General features: G+C 40.7%; 2 protein-coding genes and 1 non-coding gene across 6 annotated transcripts in view; 2 read left to right on the forward strand and 1 right to left on the reverse strand.

The window, feature by feature from the left end:
- CHRM5 (cholinergic receptor muscarinic 5) overlaps positions 1 to 22,979 on the reverse strand; it is an 83,594-nt gene that overhangs the window by 4,976 nt on the left and 55,639 nt on the right. The window lies entirely within an intron of this gene.
- On the forward strand, positions 1,237 to 1,343 carry LOC135274341 (U6 spliceosomal RNA). The gene has a single exon (XR_010342186.1). It is a non-coding gene; the product is annotated as a U6 spliceosomal RNA (small nuclear RNA).
- AVEN (apoptosis and caspase activation inhibitor) overlaps positions 12,105 to 22,979 on the forward strand; it is a 179,328-nt gene continuing 168,453 nt past the window's right edge. For 3 of the 4 annotated variants that reach the window (XR_010342035.1, XR_010342037.1, XR_010342036.1), the window contains exon 1: positions 12,263 to 12,514. Coding sequence is in view for 1 of the 4 variants with exons in the window: in XM_064374823.1 (XP_064230893.1) it covers positions 12,263 to 12,514 (252 nt within the window). In the remaining 3 variants the exon portion in view is untranslated. Of the gene's footprint in view, positions 12,515 to 22,979 lie in introns of all 4 variants that reach the window. The other variant, XM_064374823.1, reaches the window with a different exon arrangement.

The raw sequence follows: 22,979 nt of genomic DNA on the forward strand, positions 1-22,979 counted from the left end.
TCTTGTCCATCCATTGTTTATAGTTTCTAACAGAATATTAAACGTGTCTGCACACATATGCAGAGCAAGATGCTGAAATCTCTAAAGTTTGATCGCCTTTTTATAATGGCATCCTTTTGCTTTTTATAGTTACCAATGTCCTGAGTGCCCTTCTTATGCATGAGGCTGCTGCCCTCTTGTGGCAATTTTTTAAAGGGCTGGGAAGACGAGGGTGAAGGGAAAGGGGGAGAAAAATGGATCGTTGAGAAGCAGCAAAGAGGGGAAAGCAGAGATGTTAAATCACCTTAGATTGCGATGACTGTAAGGGCAGAAACGCTATTTTTTTAAACATCCTGGTGATAAATACCTAAGCTGTCATGCACTGGGTAAAAAGAGGTATCTATTCTATAGTCTCAGTCTCGATTATCAAACATTACTGAGGTGCTGTTGTGAGCCAAGACCATATTATACCACCTTTCCCTGCCCTAATGCACAAAGTCCAAGTGCAAACCTGGTTTTCATCTAGGGGGTTTTACTTTTGCCCCAGTTGCTGAAGATAAGGACCTTCCCTTTGTTCTTGGACTATTTGCAATATCATAGAATTGTTTTAGGTTATCATTTTTTCTGATTACAGAGTAATATATTCCTCATAAAAGTTCCAACAATGTCAAAATGTAAAACTTAGAAAGCAAAAGTCTCCTCTAACTCCATCTTGCAGAGGTAATCAATGCTAACAGTTTAGTATATATTTTGGCATTTTCTCCTATGCATACACCAATAAATATTTAAATACAATTTACCCTATGCACATACTAATACATATTTTAAATGGGTGCATTTTACTATTTACAATTTGAATTTTGTTTTTTACTTAACAAATGAATCATCGGCCGGGCGCGGTGGCTCACGCCTGTAATCCCAGCACTTTGGGAGGCTGAGGCAGGTGGATCACGAGGTCAAGAGATCGAGACCATCCTGGCCAACATGGTGAAACCCCGTCTCTACTAAAAATACAAAAATTAGCTGGGTGTGGTGGCATGCACCTGTAGTCCCAGCTACTTGGGAGGCAGAGGTTGCGGTGAGCTGAGATCGCGCCATTGCACTCCAGCCTGGGTAACAAGAGCGAAACTCCCTCTCAAAAACAAAAACAAAACAAAAACCTAAAAGGAAATTTTCCTTTTGTAGATTAAAAAATCTATGTATATGATAAAGATTTCAGTGGATACCAAAGGGTAAATGGTAGAAATTAGGTCTCCCATGCTCGCTTCGGCAGCACATGTATTAAAATTGGAACGATACAGAGAAGATTAGCATGGCCCCTGCGCAAGGATGACACGCAAATTCATGAAGCGTTCCATATTTAAAAAATAAAGAAAAAAAAAAAAGAAAAGAAATTAGGTCTCCTTCCCATCCCTGACCACCAAGCTTTCAAGCCCCTCTTTTCAGAGGTTACCACTGCTACTGTTTATTTTCCTTCTAGAGATATATGTGCGTACAACATATATTTGATGATATGTAACAAATACCACCTTGACATGATAATGGGCAGTAAAGGGAAGAAAATCTTTTTGATGACCCTTAAAATACTCCATGTGGGCAATACCTGGTCTGCCTATGGCCAGTCTTGACACTTTTTTCATAACAGTAACTGACATAAAGATGACAAATTTGTGAAGGGCTACAGTTTTCTTGGCTTTTCTTTATATTTTCAGCTTAATTTTGAGTGTTTCCATAACACTTCAAATTCAATATGGAATTGAGTTGACGATGTTGTCTTGTACGGGAAACCAGATTCTCCCATCTTCCCCATCTTGCATGCTTCTTCACCTCCCAAACGCATGCAGACTAATTGACCTCTGAATACTCCTCTTATTGGTCCCTCTCCATTCCTGTTGCTACCATTTGTTACCTTATACCTCTAACTTCTCAGTGTTATCAACATTCTTGAACTTGTTGAAGCAAATTCTAAGGTTGCCAGGTCATTAGGTAGAGATTCCCCAGCATTCAAAAAGACCAAAGTTACTCTACACTGGACAATTCTCTAGGCAAATGCCATCACAGACTGTTTTCCAATGGTGAGATCTAAGCCACACAGTGCAAAAAAGGGCCTGTGGAAATTCCTTTCTTCTTTTTTTCTTCTTTTCTTCCTTCCTTTCCTGCCCCCCACCCCTTAATTATTTGAATGTTTATTATGTGACAGACTCTAGTGCTGAGGATACCATGGAACAGGCCAATGTCTCTGCTCTTAAGACACTAGTTGGGAATGTAAATAAATAAGCAGATAGAAAGAGCAGGGGTGCAGCATGTCATAGGGGCACCATGAAGGACCTCCAACCTCATTGAGTGGACACGGGAAGCATCCTGAGGAAGAGATCTAAGAGTTGAGACTTGAAGAATGAATCAGCCATTGAAAGGCAAAAGGTGGGTGGAGGCTGGGGGTGGTAGTGCCAGAATGTTTCAGACAGGGAAGGGAAGAGCTTGTTTGTAAGCTCAGAGGCAAAAGAGGAGGAATGGAAAGAACGTAGCTGGAGCCAAAGAAACCTGAGAAGTGAAAGGTGAAACTGGAGAGGCTGGCTGGAGAAGGAGGGGCAGGAGAGGACCTGAGAGAAGAGTCAGCTTTCTGGGAGAGCTGTGTCAGCTATTTCCAGACTCCTCATATGCTCTGAAGGTAGTCCCAACATCCAGGTGTTAGGGAGCATTAGTCTGGAGTGAAGTAGTAAAATGATCTGACCGCTTGCTGAATTTTTCTAATAAATTCTTCAAAATAGGAATACATGGTGTTTTGGAAGGATTTAATTTTTTCACTTACTTTTATTAGGTCGTAAGCAATTTACAGAAGGTTCTGGGAATTTGGGTGTGTACATATTCCTTTGAACACATGTATAACCTGCTTACTTCTTTTTCATCCGTTTCCTCATTTTAAAAAAGGAGGCCGGGCGTGATCATGGCTCACGCTTATAATCCCAGCACTTTGGGAGGCCAAGATGGGTGGATCACCTGAGGTCAGGAGTTCGAGATCAGCCTGGCCAACATGGTAAAACCCCATCTCTACTGAAAATGCAAAAATTAGCTGGGTAGGGTGGTGCACACCTGTAAACCTAGTTACTTGGGAGGCTGAGGCATGAGTCGAGATCTCACCACTGCACTCCAGCCTGGGTGACAAAGAGAGACCCTGTCTCAAAAAACAAACAAAAAAAGGAAATTGGACTATGGGAACTAACATACCTACATTTCTATGACTATGCATGTTATATTGTGTCAAAAAAACAAAATTAAAACAAATGTAAGATCTCAGTTGGCTTTATTTGTGATTCTAGAGCCAAGCAATTCTTCATTCCGTGAAATAAATGTTCTGATGAGCTGAGCTGAAGAATTTGGCTTTGTAGACAGAGAAGGCCTGAAGAAAGCAGACAAAAAGAACAAGTAGTGTATTGGACAGAACAACAGACAATAACTGGCTAGTTAATATTAGGTTACTTCAGGCTACGTGTGTGTGTGTGTGTGTGTGTGTGTGTGTGTCTGTGTGTGTGTGTGTGTGTGTGTGTATGTGTATGTGTGTGTGTTAGAATTAAAGCAGAGAGACTTCCTTATCATGCTGATTGAAGATTTATAGTGGCCTGTTTGGGAAACTGGCTCTCTTTCTCTCCTGATTTCTCAGGTCACATAACAGCTTGGTTTAGGTTTGGTAACTTGGAACTTTAGCATGGGTGGCTCCATTTTTATTTTTATTCTGGTTTGTTGGAGCTTAGTTCAAGAGCTTAGTCCAAAACAATGACCGCCTATAATTTTTTTAAAATCAATAGTGTGATTGTTAATTTTATGTGTCCACTTGACTAGGCTACAGTACCCAGTTGTTTTGTCAAACACCAGTCTAGATATTGCTGTGAAGGTGTTTTCAGATATGATTCATACTGAAATCAGTAGAATTTAAGTAAAGAAAATTACCTACCATAATGTGGGTAGACCTCATTCAATCATTTGAAGGCCTTAAGGGAAGACTGAGGTGCCAAATGAAAAGAGCAAGGAATTCTGTCACCAAATTGCCTTAGAATTCAGGACAGCAACATCAATTCCTGCTGGATTTTCCAGCTTGCCTACAGATTTCAGACTTGCCAGCCCCTACAATCATATGACCCAATCCCTTAAAATAAAAATAAATCTCTGTCTCTTTGATAAATGGAATAAGCTCTTTGCTAAAAGGGAAAAGAAAATAATTTACAGTTTGTAATATCACCTCACAATCATATAACAATTTGGTAGTGGTCAGCCTCAGATTCAAAACCTAGTTCCATTATTTACTGTATGACATTAATTAATTAATTAGAAACAATGTCTTGCTCTATCACCCAGGCTGGAGGACAGTGTCACCATCATAGTTTACTGAAGCTGGAACCCCTGGCCTCAAGTAATCCTCCTGCCTCAGCCTCCCAAGTAGCTGGGACTATGGGTATGGATCACCATATATAGCTCCAACTTACTGTATGACTTTGGGCACATTACTTAACCTGAGTCTCAGATTTTAAACTCTGAAGTGGGGATAAAAAGAGTCTTTCCCTTGTAGGATTAAGTATTAAAGTATTTTAAGTATTTAAGTATTAAAGTTTTTCCCCAACTTTTATCATAAGCTCAGGGATACATGTGCAGGAGGTGCAGCTTTGTTACACAGGTAAATGAGATAATCCATGTTGTATTTAGCCAGAGCCTGACACAGGGGAACGTTCACTACAAAGTAGCAATCCAGCAGCAAGAGCATCAAAATGACTCTTTCCCTGGTAGGAATGAGCCTGAGGCATGGCTATTAAGGGATAAGGTGAGATAATAAGGCAATATTTTCACGACCACAAACTGGCTCTTTTAGGTGATTCATGGTGCTAATGCTGGATTGCAGTGGTGTGATCATAATTCACTGCAACCTCAACCTCTTGGGCTCAAGGGATCCTCCCACATTTTATTTATTTATTTATTTATTTTTATTTATTTTTTTGAGACGGTGTTTTGCTCTGTTGCCTAGGCTGGAGTGCTCCTATATTTGTTTTTTAAAGTGTTTTTCTTGTCTCTGTCTCCTTCAGTTCAGCTCTGATCTTAGTTATTTCTTGCCATCTTCTAGCTTTGGAATTTGCTCTTGATTCTCTAGTTTTGTTGTTTTGTTGTTGTTGTTGTGATGTTAGGTTTTTAACTTGAGATCTTTCTAGCTTTTTGATATGGGCATTTAGTGCTATAAATTTCCCTCAACACTGCTTTAGCCAAATCCCAGAGAGTCTGGTACTTTGTCTCTTTGTTTCATTAGTTTCAAAGAACTTTTTGATTTCTGTCTTAATTTCATTATTTGCCCAAGAGTCATCCAGGAGTAGGTTGCTCAATTTCCATGTAGTTGTGTGGTTGTGAGCGAATTTCTCAATCTTGAGTTCTAATTTGATTGTGCTGTGGTCTGAGAGACTTATGATTTCAGTTCTTTTGTATTTCCTGAGGAGTGTTTTACTTCTGATTATGTAATCAGTTTTAGAGTAAGTTCTGTGTGGTGATGAGAAGAATGCTTATTCTGTTGTTTTAGGGTGGAGAGTTCTGTAAATATCTATCAGGTCTGTTTGATTTAGAACTGAATTCAGGTCCTGAATATCTTTGTTAATTTTCTCTCTCAATACTCTTGTCAGTGGGGTGTTAAAGTCTCCCACTATTATTGTGTGGGAGTCTGAGTCTCTTTGTACGCCTCTAAGAACTTGTTTTCTGGGTGCTCCTGTATTGGGTGCATATATATTTAGGATAGTTCTTTTTGTTGAATTGAACCCTTTACCATTATGTAATACCCTTCTTTGTCTTTTGATCTTTGTTGGTTTAAAATCTGTTTTGTCAAAAGCTAGGATCGCAACCCCTACTTTTTTCTGTTTTCCATTTGTTTGGGAAATTTTCCTCCAGCTTGACATTTTGTGTCTTTTGATTGGGGCATTTATCCTATTTACATTTAAGGTTAGTATGCTTATGTGTGAATTTGATCCTGTCATCATGATGCTAGCTAGTTATTTTGCACTTTTTTTATGTGGTTGCTTCATAATATCACTGGTCTGTGTACTTCAGTGTGTTTTTGTAGTGTCTGGTAACGGGTTTTCCTTTCCATATTTAGTGCTTAATATGGGAGCTATGTTGAAGAGGTGTGGTGAGAGAGGGCATCCTTGTCTTGTGCTGGTTTTCATGGGGAATGCTTCCAGCTTTTGTCTATTTGGTATGATAGTGACTGTAAGTCTGTCACATGTGGCTTTTATTATTTTGAGGTATGTTTTTTTCAATATCTAGTTTATTCAGAGTTTTTAACATGAAGGGATGTTAAATTTTATCAAAAGCCTTTTCTGCATCTGTGGAGATAATCATGTGTTTTTTGTCTTTAGTTCTGTTTATTTGATGAAGTACATTTATTGATTTGCATATGATGAACCAACCTTGCATCCCAGGGATGAAGCCAACTTGATCGTGGTGGATAAGTTTTTGATGTGCTGCTGGATTTCGTTTGCCAGTATTTTATTGAGGATTTTTGCATCAATGTTCATCAAAGATGTTGGCCTGAAGTTTTCTTTTTTTGTTGTATCTCTGCCAGGCTTTGGTATCAGGATGATGCTGGCTACATAGAAAGAGTCAGGGAGGAGTCCTTCCTTTTCAACTTTTTCAAATAGTTTCAGTAGGAGTGGTACCAGTTCTTTGTACCTCTTGTAGAATTCTGCTGTAAATCTGTCTGGTCCTGGGTTTTCTTTTTTTTTTTTTTTTTTTTTGTTGTTGTTGTTGGTAGGCTATTTATTATTGCCTCAATTTCAGAACTCATTATTGGTCTATTCAGGGATTCAGTTTCTTCTTGGTTCAGGCTTCGTAGGGTGTATGTGTTCAGGAATTTATTCATTTCTTCTAGATTTTCTAGTTTATGTGCATAGAGCTGTTTATAGTATTCTCTGCTGAGACTCTGCACAGCTCTGCATGTTGGACCTAAGGCCCTGGTGGCATGGGCTCATAAGAGGGTCTCCTGTTTCATAGGCTGCAAAGATCTGTGGTAGAAGTGTGGTTTCCCGGGTGGGGTTGCACAACCACTCACTGCTGCCATTGGCTGGAGGTGGGGGTTCCTTTGGCTCTGTGCCGCTCCCAGCTGGGCCGTCGCCCCACCCTGCTTTTCTTTGTTTACTGTGGGTTGTTTGCCTAATCAGTCCCAATGCGAGAACCTGGATATTTCAGTTGAATATGCTGTATTTGCTCACACCTTTCATTCCTCTCCATGAGTGCTGTGGACTGCAGCTGCTTCTAATCGGCTATCTTGGCCATATTTCACAATTCTACATTTCTGAAAAGCTCCTGAGTATTCTTGATGCTACTGATCCATGTACCATATTTTAAGTTGCAAGGTTGAGAATGATTTCCTAAGTTCCTAGAAAAAGGGAGTGATCGCTCACAAAGGGGCTGTTAAATTGGAATTTTCCAACTGCAATGTGCAGTAACATTTGAATCCCCCCCTCTGCCTTCCAAAAATCATTTGAGTTAAAAAAAAAACTTCTTCTGTTTGAAATTAATACAACTAGCCTTTAGAGTTTTTGTGCCTTCTCTTTTTCCCATTTTTTTCCTGCCTCACTTTCTGGGAGAATGATTTTTCCCCATTCCTAGGCTGCTGGACAGATCTTTCCACAAAGGGCTTTGGGACATAAGGTAGGGTCCATGGCTGATGGATTGATTTCTTTTTTTAGATGATAGTTGAGTATGAAAACTGAGTTTCCAGCCTGAATATTTTCCACAATAAACTTCTTCAATCGCTGATTGTGTTTATGAAGGGGTAACTTATTTTTTAGGGAGGTTGCAGAAGCAAATGAAGTACAAGTGTTTATCTGGGAGTGTGGATCCTTTTGAGCTCTTCTCTGATTACTCAAACTTTCCAAGTTCCCATTTTTCATCCCACCATCTAGATTATGTTTATTTTTAGGGTACCAGCATTAAGAGAGAGCAGTAATCATCCCAGGTTTATTTTCTACTGCTACCTAAGACAAAGACTCTCACAGAAATAAAATCCTCTGTGTTTCTAACCTTGGCCGATTATTTCTTGTTCTTTGCTGTTAATACATTACAAATGAAGCAAAGCAACATAAAAATCAAAGAAGGTAACCCTGTGTACCAAATGAATTCCTTTTCTTGTCAAGTGGCCTTGCCAACTTTTGAGGCTTTTCCTAAGGTGAGCTTAGGCCTTGCTTTTCTGAGACACCTTTTTTTTTTCTGAGAAGCTTTATGCCTGAACCTGTCTTTGCTACTCTTGACTGTTTCTATAGCAACTACAATGGAAAACTTTAATGGCATCTACAATCCAATGATATTGGGACATCATGATAACCAGCTCATATTGTTCTATAGAATATTGATGAGTGGCTCTTTCCCTCCTTCAAGGACAAATCAAGACAAAGTAGGCTTAAAGCACATGGGGTACCACTGTGTTAGGTATGAGGAAGGACTTCCAGTGAAGGAATGTGTGAACGAATAAGGGAGGTTCTGGACTTGCAGTTTTTGGTGAATATTTTAAAGTAAGCTATATCTAACTCCTTTTGATTGGTAGGATCAAAATGCTGGCTGAAGATAAGGTGTTGATTAACTTCTTAATATCTCTGAAGCAATAATATCCAGAGCAGGATTTCAATGTGACATGTTCTTGAGAGCATACTTGGTGTTCACTGTTGTGCTAGCTGCTGTGGGGCATATGGGAGATATACGTAGTCCTCGAACTAAAAGGGTTCATCTTTACAGCTCTAAGGAAAAGGAGTGTAAGGATAACGTAGAGCTTTTAGACCAAATTCAGGTGACAGAGAGGTCTGTTAAGGACATTAAATTACTGTATTGTTATAGGAAAGGAAAACAGGTGGAATTGCTTTACATGAAGGCATAAACTGGACCCATTTAATGCATACAGTGTCCACCCGGGCCACAGCTATGGGGTTGGCTAGGTGGGTCCCCTTCTGTTGGGAGCAGTACTGTCTTGTTATTCCAGAGTACTGGGGAAATATTACCATTTTCTATGTGTACCATGACATGAAAAAGTCTAGGAAGTATTGCCATAAACAAAGTTACGTGAGCATCTGGAGGTACAGAAGCACTTGACTGTTGCCCAAGTCTTCCCCACAAACCTAGGCCAAGGATTATATTTATCTTTGAATTCCTAAGGGTACTGTATTATTCTGGAAGCAACAACGTTTCAAGGAGGAAGGAATAATCAGCTGTATCAAATGAGGCTGATAGATCAATTAAGATTAGGTTGGAGACCTGACCACTGGATTTAGTTACATGGAGATCACAGTGAAAGTTGGTAAGTTGTTTTGGTGTAGTGCTGGGAACAAAAGGCTTGGGGAGTGGATGAAATAGTGAATGGAGGGAGAATTGGAGACAGTGCTATAGATGACTCTTCTGAGGAACTTTGCTATAAAAGGAAGTAGAGAAATGAAGCAGAAAGTGGAATAGGGGTAGGGCCAAGTTTTTTTTTTTTTTTTAATCTTTATTTTTGAGACAGAGTCTTGCTCTGTTGCCAGGCTGGAATGCAGGGGCGTGACCTCGGCTTACTGCAACTTCTGCCTCCTGTGTTCACTCGATTCCCCTGCCTCAGCCTCCCGAGTAGCTGGAACTATAGGCATGCACCACCACGCCCGGCTAATTTTCTGTATTTCAGTAGAGATGAGGTTTCACCATGTTGGCCAGGATGGTCTTGATCTACTGACTTCATGATCTGCCCACCTCGGCCTCCCAAAGTGCTGGGATGACAGGCGTGAGCCACCGCGCAGGGCCTTCATTTTTTTTAAAGGTGAAAATATAGAATGTTTGTATGCTAATGTGAATGATTCCTTAGAAGGTAAAAATGATGTTCTGGCGAGAGTGGGAGCATCTGCTGGAGAGATGTCCCCAAGTAGGTGAGTACAGATAAGATCTAGTGCAGTAATAGAGGCCTCATCTTGGACTGGGGCAGAGACCCCTCTACACTAACAGGAAGGAAGGCAGGGAACATAGGTACAGATACAAGTAGGCTGGGAGTTGTAGTAATAGCAGCACTGGAAATTCTTTCCTGGTTGCTTCCATTTCTTCATGAAATAGAAAGGAAAGTCAGCAGCTCAGAGTGAGGGTGGAAGGAGAGAGAAGATACTGTCTTGTACTCTGTATTTTAGGAGTTTGCTCCTTTCATTTTCAGGAGTTCTCTAATCATGACTCCAGCCCTTCAAGTCAAAGTACCCTTATGACCTGATAAGCTCTTCACTTTCCCTTTTCTCCACCAGAGTCCAGGCTGTGGATTCTGGGCTGAAAGAATAGCTCATGCCAGAGTCCCTCCCCCTGTAGCTTGCGAGCACCCCTCAGTAGTAGTAGATAGAGCTGTTCAAAACAACACAGTAAATAAAGACATCTTTCTGGCCTGTAGCAGTGTCATCTTGGAAGTTACTTGACATCTGTTTTTGATCCCTATCTGTAAAATGTGGACAACACTAGCTTACCTCACAGGGCAGCTATTAGTCTCAAATGAAGTTATATGAGAAATATGTAGAATACTGTTTGGTGCATATAAGTGTTCTACAAGTGTTACTTTTTTTTTGGAGACGGAGTTTCGCTCTTGTTACCCAGATCGTGCAATGGCACGATCTTGGCTCACCGCAACCTCCGCCTCCTGGGTTCAGGCAATTCTCCTGCCTCAGCCTCCTGAGTAGCTGGGATTACAGGCATGCGCCACCATGCCCAACTAATTTTTTTTTTGTATTTTTAGTAGAGACGGGGTTTCACCATGTTGACCAGGATGGTCTCAATCTCTTGACCTCGTGATCCACCTGCCTCGGCCTCCCAAAGTGCTGGGATTACAGGCGTGAGCCACCGCGCCCGGCCAAGTGTTACTATTTTTAAGACTGTTTCTCTGGAGTTGACAATCCTTCAATAGTTCCCTCTGCCTGGAAGGCTCCCCTACTCCCATTTACCAACCAGGCAAACTCCTACTCAACCATTAGGCTTTAGCTCAGGAGTCTATTTCTCATGAAGCCTTGGGTAACCCATTTAAACATAATTAAACTTTTCTTCTTTGGGCCTTGACCTTGAATCTCTCACTGCGCTCAGCAACACTGTACTGTACTGTAATCATCTGTTCACAGGACTAGATTATCTTCCTTGTGGGCAGTGAGCTCCATGAGGGCATGGGCAAGGTCTCTCTCTCTCTCTCTCTTTTTTTTTTTTTAAATTTCAGGACATAGCACTGTGCGTGATGCAGAGTAGACAACTAGTAGCAATGAAAAGTATTAACTATGTATGGATACAGGAAAGAACCAGAAATTACTGAGAGAGAAGAAAACACTTGTTCTGCTACACTGACATTTTAGCCTTTGCTTTCATTATTTTCATGTGGTTTCAGTACCAAGTTAAAAACTGCTTCCATCCATCTGTGTACCAGCTGTCTCCCTCCCTTTTTTCTCCTTGGTCCAAAGAAGGGACTGGAGTGGACTGCCTTAGAATGTCAGTTCCACCACTACCTAGTTGTTCACTTTAGGCAAGTTTTTTTTTTTAACCTTTCTAAGGCTGTTACTTCACCTGCAGAATAAAGGTAACAGTAGCCCCTACCTCACAGAGCTGTTATGAGAATGAAATACTCATGTGCTCAATAAATGTGAGCTACAGTAGTAATTTCTACAGAAATTCTGAGGACCTTTAAGCCCCTTCTAGCCATCTCCCAGTTTGCACTGCTCTCTCCCACGAGCTGCAGTCTACCTCTCACCAGACACACATTGTTTTTACATCCACACTTCCTGAACCCTGACTTCGGTATAGTTTTAAAATGATACATATTCATTCCTGAAAATTAAATGGAAGAAAAAAATTAAATCTCAGCACAGTTAACCACTAACATTTGAGTCTATTATTTGTTTAGACCTTTTCTTATGCGAATGCACACATTTAAACTTTTTTTCCCCCAAAAGTCCGTATTATACAAATTTTGTTTTAAGACCCGTCCTTGCACTTACTACGGTCCCTCCCCCTCCACCTATCTCTGATGCCTTGAGAACACCCCCACCGCTGCAGACCCCCACCGCTTCCAGCTCCCACCAGTCTGGCCTTCCCGGTCCCACCTGTGGGACCCCGGCCGCGCCGCCCTGCCCCGCCCCGCCGCGGCCGGCCTCCATCCCTGGCCCCGCACCCCGCGCCTCGCTGCCACCGGGCGCCGATCGCTCGCGGCTCCTCCATGCGGCCCGCTTCCGGTAGGGCCGGGGAGTCTCCGCTGTAGTTCGGCTCCCGCGTGCTCAGCACTGCCAGTGGCGGTCAGATGCAGGCGGAGCTCGGAGCTCGGGGAGGCCGCGGGCGGCGGCCCGGCCGCGACCGGCCAGGCGGAGACCGCCACAGCGAGCGGCCAGGAGCCGCAGCGGCGGTAGCCAGAGGTGGCGGCGGCGGGGACGGAGGCGGCCGTCGGGGCCGTGGCCGGGGCTTCCGCGGCGCTCGCGGAGGCCGAGGAGGAAGAGGCGCCCCGCGAGGCGGCCGCCGGGAGCCGGGAGGCCGGGGTGCCGGGGCCAGCGCGCCGGTAAGGGGCGACGGCTGGTGGGGCTGGACAGCGTGGAACTCGGGCAAATGGGGTAGGGGCAGTTAGTCAAGAGCCGCCAGCGACCGTGCCAGGCGCGCGCCAGACTGGTGGCAGCTGCGGCGGCGCATGCGCGGGACGGGAGGAAGGTGGCGGGGGCGCGCCTGTTTTGTGCGCTTGGCGTCCCTCGCGGCTTTCGAGCCAGCAGAGGTCGGAGGGCTTTCCAGCCTGCCCCAGGGTCAGGGTTAGGAACCCAGAGGCCAAGGCCTTGTGTTGGGGCTGCAAGTCTCGGCTGCCCGTGGGGCCGGCTGGATTGTCTGTACGATTAACCACTGTGGGACCGAGGCGCAGCCAGGGCGTGGTCTCTCGGTGCCGAGGCCTTGGCAGCCTTACCCTACAGGACGCTCCTGTTACTGGGAGGGAAGGGAATTTTTGGCCTTTTTTGTTTACTGTCTGTACAGTGCCTAGTACACAGTAGGCGCATAATAAAAACAGTTTGTTGAATGAAAGAACGACCCCTGCGACTGGACTCTAGTATTTGGGGGCAGGATCAGATGCATATTTCTTTGTAATATCGTAATTCTCTTTTATTACACCTATATGTGTAGCAATCAGGGACCACTGTCCTTCGTCGTTTTGAATTTTCAACTTATAAATGTTTGAGCAGTCGAATTCAGAGTTTTAATAGCAATGTCATCAGTCTTATTGACACATTCATAGAAAGAAAATTTTCAGAGATTGGAGCAGGGGATGATATACATGGGGGCAAACTCAATCATAGCTAAGGAAGTTGGAGGACTGCCTTTTTATGAGCTGTTCTGTTACCTTAACATCTATAGGACAAGACCATCTTTATATTCTGAATTCTTATGCACACAGATTAAAAAAATTCTTTTTTTGAATGAGGCCACATTTGCTATTACTGAAATATTTACATCTTAAGGGCATAGCAGATAAGATATCCCTAAAGAGAGTAATTGTATACAACAATACAAAGCTGGGAAAAAAATTATAAAACTTTAAATGTAACAAACTTAAATCCTGTTCGGATTAAGGTAGGTAATAGGCAAAACTTGAATAAGATATAAAAACATTTTTGAGTCAGTTTACCTGGTGTTTGAGGAAGGTAACGACAGAAACTAAAGACCAACCTAGTGCCGACTATTATCACACTTTCTTCTTATATCTGTATTTTATATATATGTAATATGTATGTAATGTAGAATTATGTAATATAGTATATAATTATATATTAAGTACAATGTATATATAAGATATATATAACAATCTTTATTTGTATAGGTTAATTGACTTGCCTAAGCTTTCACAGCTAGTAGCAGAGCTGGGATTTATACCAAGCTGCCTTGAATCAACTGTATTTTATCTGTTACTTTTTTGTGAAACAGTCACTTTGCTGAGAACAAAGTAGACAATCCTTGGCTGCAGAGATCGTGCTTTAAAAGTAACTGTAGTAATGGTACCTTTGGTATTAACTATGGCATCTGGCACACAGGACTTTACTAAGTGTCTTTAAGTTGAGTAAGTGAAGGTGCTTCTGTTTTGTTAATCTCTGTTGAGTTAAATTGGGTGAAATGATGGTATATTATTAAGAGAAAGAATAACCCAAGACTTTAAAAAATTTAAGCTAGTATTGTAACACATTCTGTTAAAAGTTTAGGCTTTTATCTTTTGTCAAGTTGGTCTTATCCCTTAATCATCATGTTTTCAGTCAAAGCTGGAGGAAGAGATGTTGGGCAGATTATTCCTTAATTTTGGTTTGGATTGGTGATCTCTAAGTTCCTTCCATTTCTCAGATTCTGAAGTACTGTTTGTATTTAGTCTTGCTAGGATACCATTTCTGGTGCTTAATGATTACATGAGACAAGATTGACTTTCCTAAAGCTTTCTCGTTCTCATATCCCATGGTGCATTTGTACCCCAAGGAGAGAGTAGTTGAAATGATCTGAAGAAAAAAAAATTAGATAGACTCTCAGCCATGTAAGGACCAGTTGTCCACCTTCAGAAACCAATATTGTTTACACCTTTGCTTTCTATTTTGGACCACTGCATGTAAATGGAAAACAAAATCAAACTAACCAACTTCTAGATAGCTATGTAATACTCCAAGGTAACTTACTTGAGCACGAAGTTGAGTGCACCTCTTCTTAGTCTCCTGCTCTTATATCATTCCTTCTGAAAATGGTCTGAACTCTAAGCTTACTGATTACGGGTATGCATAATTATCTTCACAGAATGCTCACTAGAAGCATTACTGTACTAGACATAATCGTTAACTTAAAAAAAAAAAAAACTGGCTGGGTGTGGTAGCTCACACTTGTAATCCCAGCACTTTAGTGGGGCTGAGGCGGGTGGATCACTTGAGTTCAGGAGTTCAAAACCAGATGGGGCAACATAATGAGACCCCCATCTCTATAAAAAAATACAAAAATTGCCAAGTGTGGTGAGGTGCATCTGTAGTCCCTGCTACAAGGGAGGCTGAAGCAGGAGGATCGTTTGAACCCTGGAGGTGGAGGGTGCAGTGAGCTGTGATTGTGCCACTGCACTCCAGCCTGGCTGATAGAGTGATACTCTGTCTCAAATAACTAACTTACTAACTAAATAAATAAACAACCTCTCTACCCCACCCCTCTCCTCCAGCCCCCAATACTAGGATTCTTTAGTATTTATCTTTGTGATGAGCTGTTAGCAGAGAGGAAGACAAGGCCTGTTGGCAGTCTTTGCAGTTTTTTTTCTTTTTCCTTCCTGTAGTAATAACAGTAATTCACATTTGTTGAGCACTTAATATGAGATGAGACAGCTGAGGCACCATTAAATAACTCACAGTTAGGAGAGGTGAAATAACTTTTTAATATCACTCAACCAGAAAATTGCTGAGCCTGGATTCCACCCCAGCATTTTCACTCCAGAGCCTGTTCTTTCAACTGCTACTCTAAAATACCCCGGAATGACTTTTGAGATTTGAAAAAGGGGTGTGTGGAGGACTGTTGAGTGATTCTTTCACATGCTTGTTTTTTTTTTGTTGTTTGTTTGTTTGTTTTAGTAGCTGATGTTTTAGTATGGTTATAAGGTTTTAAGGTAATATTGATACCATCTTCAGTTATTGTGGATATTAACAGACCTTTGCTTTCTTGCTGCATGTTTATATTGCAGCTTTTCATATTTCTTTTAAAATGACTTATATTCAATAAAAGATGAGACAGCTGTTTATAGCTATACTAAAAAGTAGAATCTGGAGGCGATTTATTCTGATCAAACTTTTGCTTTGTAAATAAAGCCTGAGTAGTAATTAATACCAGATGCCTTTGACATTTTCATTTCACTTGGTAAAAGGAAAATCTCTAATTTTCTGTTCAAGTTTAGTGTGAACCTGGAGGGAAGAAATGGTGTCAGTCAGTTACAGGCAGGTGTCTAAGACACTTGCGCCTTCATTGTTGCTGAAAGAAGCCATCAGCAACATGTCAGCCAGCTAGAGACTGAGAGCCTGTAAAAGCTCAAACTGAAACGACAGCCTCTAGACTATATTTTCCTTTTTTTCAGAAAGCTTGAAGCTTTCTGGAAAAAATTTGGTTAGAAACTGAAAGTGCTTAAGTGTCCCAACAGAAGATTGCTTCAAGATTAGCTCTTGGTAATCCATGAAATTGACCTCCTCTCCTCGTGCTCCAAGCCATTGCTCACAACTGTAATTATTTTGGCATCCTTATCCTTATTAACATATTCTGTTTTTAAGTTGCTTTTCTCACTGACCATTATTTCACTTACGTATTTTCAATATCAACACAGACAACTGAACTTTTTTGCTTGTAAATTCTGCCTAAAAAATTTCGGGAAACCATGTACAATGTACTTTAAAGTTTATATCTAACACATTTTTATCAATGGATCAGAGAATTTCAAAATATAAAATTTCCAAACATATTGTATAGATTGACTTTTTGAATAAAACTGTCACACAACTTTTATATATTGTTTCTTTTTCTTTTTTAAAGAAACTGGGTCTCACTTTGTTGCTCAGGCTGGAGTGCTTCCTTCAACTCCTGTACTCAAGGGATCCTCACACCTCAGCCTCCTGAATAGGTGGGCATACAGGTGTGACCCACCATGCCCAGCTAATATTTTTATAGTTTGTAGAGATGATCTCACCATCTTGCTCAGGCTGGTCTCAAACTCTTGGGCTCAAGCAGTCCTCCTGCCTCAGCCACTCAAAGTGCTGGGATTACAGATGTGAGACACCACACTTAGCTATGGATGGATTTTAAATACTAGAGTGATTTGATATTTGCCTTTATCCATTTAAAAAATCACATTAATAAACTCTTTAGTGGTGTGAAGATTTCCATTGTTTCTTATTCTTTTTTACTTGTATTTTAATTCCCATCTCCTACAGAACTTTATTCAACAGAATACATTTTCATAGTTGAAAATCTTTTAGTGGTTGCCATTTCACGTTTTCCTGTAATAAAGGTTGAATTATGAAATGTTATGTAACCTTAAAGGCTTGAGTGCTGTTTTTTCTTTTAGATTGAATTAAGATTATATTGATTAATAGTCATTTTGATTTGCAGTTGTTAAACGTAAAGGTAAAACTTTATTGTAAATGAGTCTCATTTTTCCTAATGAGTTTAAGTATCCTTGGATAAACATTACTTATTGCCTGACTAGACAGGATTTAGTGTCAATTCTTTTCTCAATTTTCGATTTTATAGATGTAAACACTGAGAAACATTGTTCACATAAATAGGTAGATGGGAATGTTGGAGTTTTGCCATGTAAATATCACCCAGTTCATTAAATATCTTTTTACTTATATGCCAAAATAATTATTTTAGAAGTATTTTAAGAATCTGTCTAGTGATCACTGTATTAGGTTCTCTATCACTTTGGTTGAAAGCAAAGAATTGGAACTACCTGATTTGCAAAAGACATGTTACATGTTCTTTAGAGTTATACTTTCTCAACATCTATATTTAAAATGTCCCATTGTTGGGACTTGGGGAATACAGCCAGATTGAGAAAGGCTGAGAAGAAGTTGTGCTGTCTTCAGGTGCCTTCTAAGGTAGACTGCTTTTGGGAGAGACTGTGGGTCTTGAATATCTGAAAGTTGATTCCCTGAAAAACATAACTACTCTTACACTCCTTGGAAAAATTGAACCGCCAGGTATTTGAACATTCCATTTTGAGGACAGCTAAGATCATAGCACCTTTGTTTCTTAGTGAGTTAGTTCATTGCATGAATTAATTCAGAGCTTTTTTGTTTTCTGGCTATCCATCATTTGCAGAATATGGTTTCCAAGTTTGGTCATTATTTTTTTTTTTTTTTTTTTTTTGAGACAGAGTCTCGCTCTTTCGCCCAGGCTGGAGTATGGTGGCGTGATCTCGGTTTACTGCAACCTCCGCCTCCTGGGTTCAAGTGATTTTCCTGTCTCAGCCTCCTGAGTAGCTGGGATTACAGGTGTGTATCACCATGCCCAGCTAATTTTTGTATTTTTAGTAGTGACAGGGTTTCACCATGTTGGTCAGGCTTGTCTTGAATGCTGATCCACCCGCCTCGGCCTCCCAAAGTGCTGGGATTACAGGCGAGAGCCACTGCGCCTGGCCTTTCTGAGCTATTTAAAATTTTATTTAGTTACTATGAGCATGTATTACTTTCTTTCATGATTAAAGAAACAAGTTAAACAATAAATGAAATTAACTAAAACCAGCTACTTCTTCAGAATAGATCCTAAAAGAAATCCTCACAGTTAAATGATTATCTGAACATACCTGTGAAGGAGGCAGGTGGTGGTGAATGTAGTTTTGCAGTGAAGAAATAGCAATTGGGTAGATTTTGGCTTTTTTCAGTACAGCCTAATAGTTGGTAGTGGGATTGGTAGTTGAACTTGAGGTTACTGAATTCTAGGAGGAGATTTAGTTTGTCATTATTGAATGATGAAAACAACTAATTGTCCTTTTTTTCTCTGCGATAACTATTATTTACAGACTAATTTTCACGCTTTCCTATCAGGCATGTATACCTTTCATTTCTTTTAATAACATAGCAAAATGGTTAGGCTGTGTTGAAAAGTAGTTCATCATTTACATTTGTTGACTTAAGCTTTTCTGGTTTATTCAATATATATCTTATTACCCTTCGAGATATTTAAAGGTGGAGTAATAAAATGTGGAGATGGGAATTTAGGGTTTCTACCAAATAACTTAGAAATTGAGGTCTCTGCCTGGGAGTCTAAAGTCCAGGGATGTGGCTTCACCACAGTATGCTGCCAAAGCTGAAAAGCTATACTCCCATTTCTAAAATTACGGTTCTTTAAACCCCAGGGCTTCCGAGCTGCTGTGTGCTGTTAAAAAGACTTGGATCTTTTCTATCTTATATGCCTGCCTTCTCAATTTCTTCTTTTTCTTTCTAAATTTGGGACATCTTAATATTAATTCATTCTTATTCTCTCTTTCTCTCTTTTACTTATAAAACATTTTGATGTAAAAAGCCCTTAAATGACCACTCAGTTTTAGAATGGCATCATTATAGTTTATAGTCAATGAAATAATCCTTGTAGGTTTTTTTTTTTTTTTTGATACAGGGTTTCATTCTGTCTCCCAGACTGGAGTGCAGTGGCACGATCTTGGCTCACTGCAAACTCCACCTCCTGGGTTCAAGTGATTCTCCTGCCTCAGCCTCCCCAGTAGCTGGGATTACAGGTGCCCACCATAACGCTCAGCTAATTTTTTGTATTTTTCGTAGAGACAAGGTATCACCATGTTGACCAGGCTGGTCTCGAACTCTTGACCTCCAGTGATCCACCCGCCTCGGCCTCCCAAAATACTGGGATTACAGGTGTGAAACACTGCGCCCGGCTGTAGTTTTTAAAATTTTACATTCAGATGTGCTCTGTAAGTACATATACTTGATGTGCAGCTAGCTTAAAAGTGACTGTGAGACCAGGTGCAGTGGCTCATGCCTGTAATCCCAGCACTTTGGGAGGCCAAGGTGGGCAGATCACTTGAGGTCAGGAGTTCAAGACTAGCCTGGCCAAAATGTTGAAACCCTGTCTCTTCTAAAAATACAAAAATTAGCTGGGCATGGTGGTGCACACCTGTAGTCCCAGCTACTTGGGAGGCTGAGGCACATGAATCGCTTGAACCTGGGAGGCAGAGGCTGTAGTGAGCTGAGTTGGTGCCACTGCACTCGAGCCTGGGTGATAGAGTGAGACTCTGTCTCCAAAAAAAAAAAAAAAAAAAAAAGTGACTGTGATTAGGCCAAGCATAGTGGCTCACCCCTGTAATCCCAGCACTTTGGGAGGTTGAGGCGGGTGGATCACAAGGTCATGAGTTCGAGACCAGCCTGGCCAATATGGTAAAACTCCATCTCTACCTAAAATACAAAAATTAGCTGGGTGTGGTGGCGCGTGCCTCTTGTCCTAGCTACTTAAGAGGCTGAGGCAGAATAATTGCTTGAACCCAGGAGGTGGAGGTTGCAGTGATCTGAGATCTTGCCACTGCAGTCCCTCCTGGGCAACAGATCAACACTCTGCCTCAAAAAAAAAAGTTCTGATTAAAGGATTTTTTATTTTATTACTTTTTAAAGAAGTGAATACTGGAGTTGAAAGCACATGTATAGGTGCTGTTGGGCCTAACCAAATAAAGGACAATTGATTCATCTGTCAAATGAAGGTTGAGCTAGATATATTAACTTCACAGCCCTTTTCCAGTTCCAAAACAACAATGAAAAGAAAACTCCAGGCCAGTCCCAGATATCATCTGCTGCATAGAACATATTTGCTTGCAACTGAAATGAAACCAGTACCAAAGCACAGTTTTAGCACTGAACAGCAGGTGGGGTGAGCAGCCTGACATGTTTCCAAATACGAGTACCATTTGTATCATTCTTCAGCCACTGAACAACCATGGAATGCTTGCAAAGCTCACTCAGTGTGTTTAAACTTTAGCTAAGTAGATTCAAACAACAACAGCAACAAAGTCTTGATAGTGATTATAATACTTGATTACTCAGTTTGACTGCTTCCGGAATTGTTAATATTACTTCAAACCAGACTGGAAAAGTTTGAGAAATGATACTCATTTCTCATTCTCTTTTCTGTTTTTCCTCCTCATGTTTTATTAGATTATCAAGTACATTCTTATTCGTAGAGAAAAAAAGACTGGGAATCAGAGAAAAAAGTTACAGAGGAAAATCTTTTGATGGTGGAATTTTTTTTTTTTTATTTTTGAGATGGAGTCTCACTCTGTCACCAGGCTGGAGTGCAGTGGCATGAAATCGGCTCACTGCAACCTCTGACTCCCTAGTTCAAGCGATTCTCTTGTCTCACCTTCCCGAGTAGCTGGGAATCCAGGCAGGTGCTTCCACGCCCAGCTATTTTTTTTTTTTTGTATTTTTGGTAGAGACAGGGTTTCGCCATGTTGGCCAGGTTTGTCTCAAACTCCTCACCTCAGGTGATCTGCCCACCTTGGCCTCCCAAAGTGCTGCTATTATAGGCATGAGCCACTGCTCCTGGCAAATGATGGACTTTTAAATCTTTTGGATATGTGAGGCATTGTCTCTGATTGATCACCAACATATATATCATGGCCAAGGATAATTAGCTAATGTGTAAGCTTAATGTGATGTTTAGTGTTTTGTCTTTTACATAGGTATTTCTAGATGAAAATGTTTACTGAAACTGGTAGTATAAATAATTGCAGTCTGGCATGTATTATCATATTTGTGAAATTTCAATATAATTTCATTTATTACTGAGCATTAATGGCTTAGAGTCAAAGTAGAGCTTATGTATACAGAATAAATTTTAGGTAACAAATAGCAAACTTTGGGAGTTGTTCTTTTCTTTTGAGTTACTAATCTTTTCTGACATATTTAGTTTTGTTTAGTCTATACTCTCTTAATTTTCTGTGTTGTAGAAACAGAGTTTACATTGGCAGTTTACATATATATTGACTTTTTTTGTTGCCATAACCACCTTTCCCTTCCACTTTCCAAGCTCCCATATCTTTAAATATGTATTATTTTAAAAGAACAAATTAAAGCGATACCTTTCTTTTTCAGTGCAGGAGGTGACTGTATATGTTATATATAAACATGTGTAATTGGCTCATGTCTCTCTCTAATCTCTCTTTATATATTAATATATATAAATCTCTATATTAGTATATATAAAATTATATGTTATGCTATTTGGAAGCTGTTTACAATCTGAGTTTTTAAAAAATTTATAGTAATTTGTGGTTTTAATTTTATAGTTTTCCTTAAGGAATATTCTATGGGCAAAGTATTTCACTTTTTTTTTTTTTTTGAGACAGGGTCTCATTCTGTTGCCCAGGCTGGAGGGCAGTGGTGCCAGCTCAGCTCACTGCAACCTCTGCCTCCGGAGGTTCAAGCGATTCTTGTACCTCAGCCATCTGTGTAGCTGGGATTACAGGCACACGGCACCATGCCTGGCTAATTTTTGTATTTTTTGTAGAAATGAGGTTTTGCCATGTTGCCCAGTTTGGTCTCAAACTCCTGAGCTCAAGCAATCTGCCTGCTTCAGCCTCCTGAGTAGCTGTAACCACAGGTGTGTGCTACCATGACCTGATAACTTTTTGATTTTTTTTTTCTTGTAGAGACAGGGTCTCCCTTTGTTGCCCAGGATGGTCTCAGACTCCTGAGCCCAAGCTATCCTCCTGCTTCAGCCTACCAAAGTGTTGGGATTGCAGGTGTGAGCCACTGTGCCTGGTCCCTTATTAGTTTTCTGACACAAATAATGAATATTGATGACTATCTGGCCACGAGAAAATAGGTTTTTGGGTTTTTTTCTTAAAGTGGTTAATGTGAAGATTTCAAATGAACTTTGTGGCTACCTAAGGTCACCTGACCATCACTGGAATTAGCCTGCTCTCTGCTGTAGTTTACTTATATCATAAGTCTTTTAGTTCCTGATCTTTTGATCCTCTTGTTTGTTGCTTACTTCACACTTATCATAACTTTCTTCCTTTCCTTTAACTTGCATGTGGTAAAAATATCACTTGGATGTTGGGGTAAAAGGGCTTTCCTACTAAAAGCAGGAGAGTTCTATAAGCAGTGTGTTAGTCTTTATTGCTGCTGTGACAAATTACTACAAATTTAGTGGCTTAAAACATACAAGTTTATTACAGTTCTGGAGTTTAGGGGTCCAACACAGGTCTCACAGGTAAAATCAAGGTGTCTGCAGGCCTGAGTTCCTTCCTGGAGGACCCTGGGAGCATCTGCTTCCTTTTAAGCTTCTAGACGCTGCCTAATTCCCTGGCTCTTGGCCACTTCCTCTGTCTTCAAAGTCAGAAACATAGCATGCCTTGGACCCTACTTCTTTGATCATATCTCTTTCCCTCTCTCTCCTCTTCTGCCTTCCTCTTTCGCTTTTAAGGACTCTCGTGATTACCTGGGCCCACCTGGCATATTCTCCCTATTTTAATGTCAGCTACT

The sequence above is a fragment of the Aotus nancymaae genome, unplaced genomic scaffold, assembly GCF_030222135.1.
Source record: "Aotus nancymaae isolate 86718 unplaced genomic scaffold, 86718_ANA_hifiasm-v0.15.2.pri h1tg000011l, whole genome shotgun sequence".
Lineage (NCBI taxonomy): Eukaryota > Metazoa > Chordata > Mammalia > Primates > Aotidae > Aotus > Aotus nancymaae.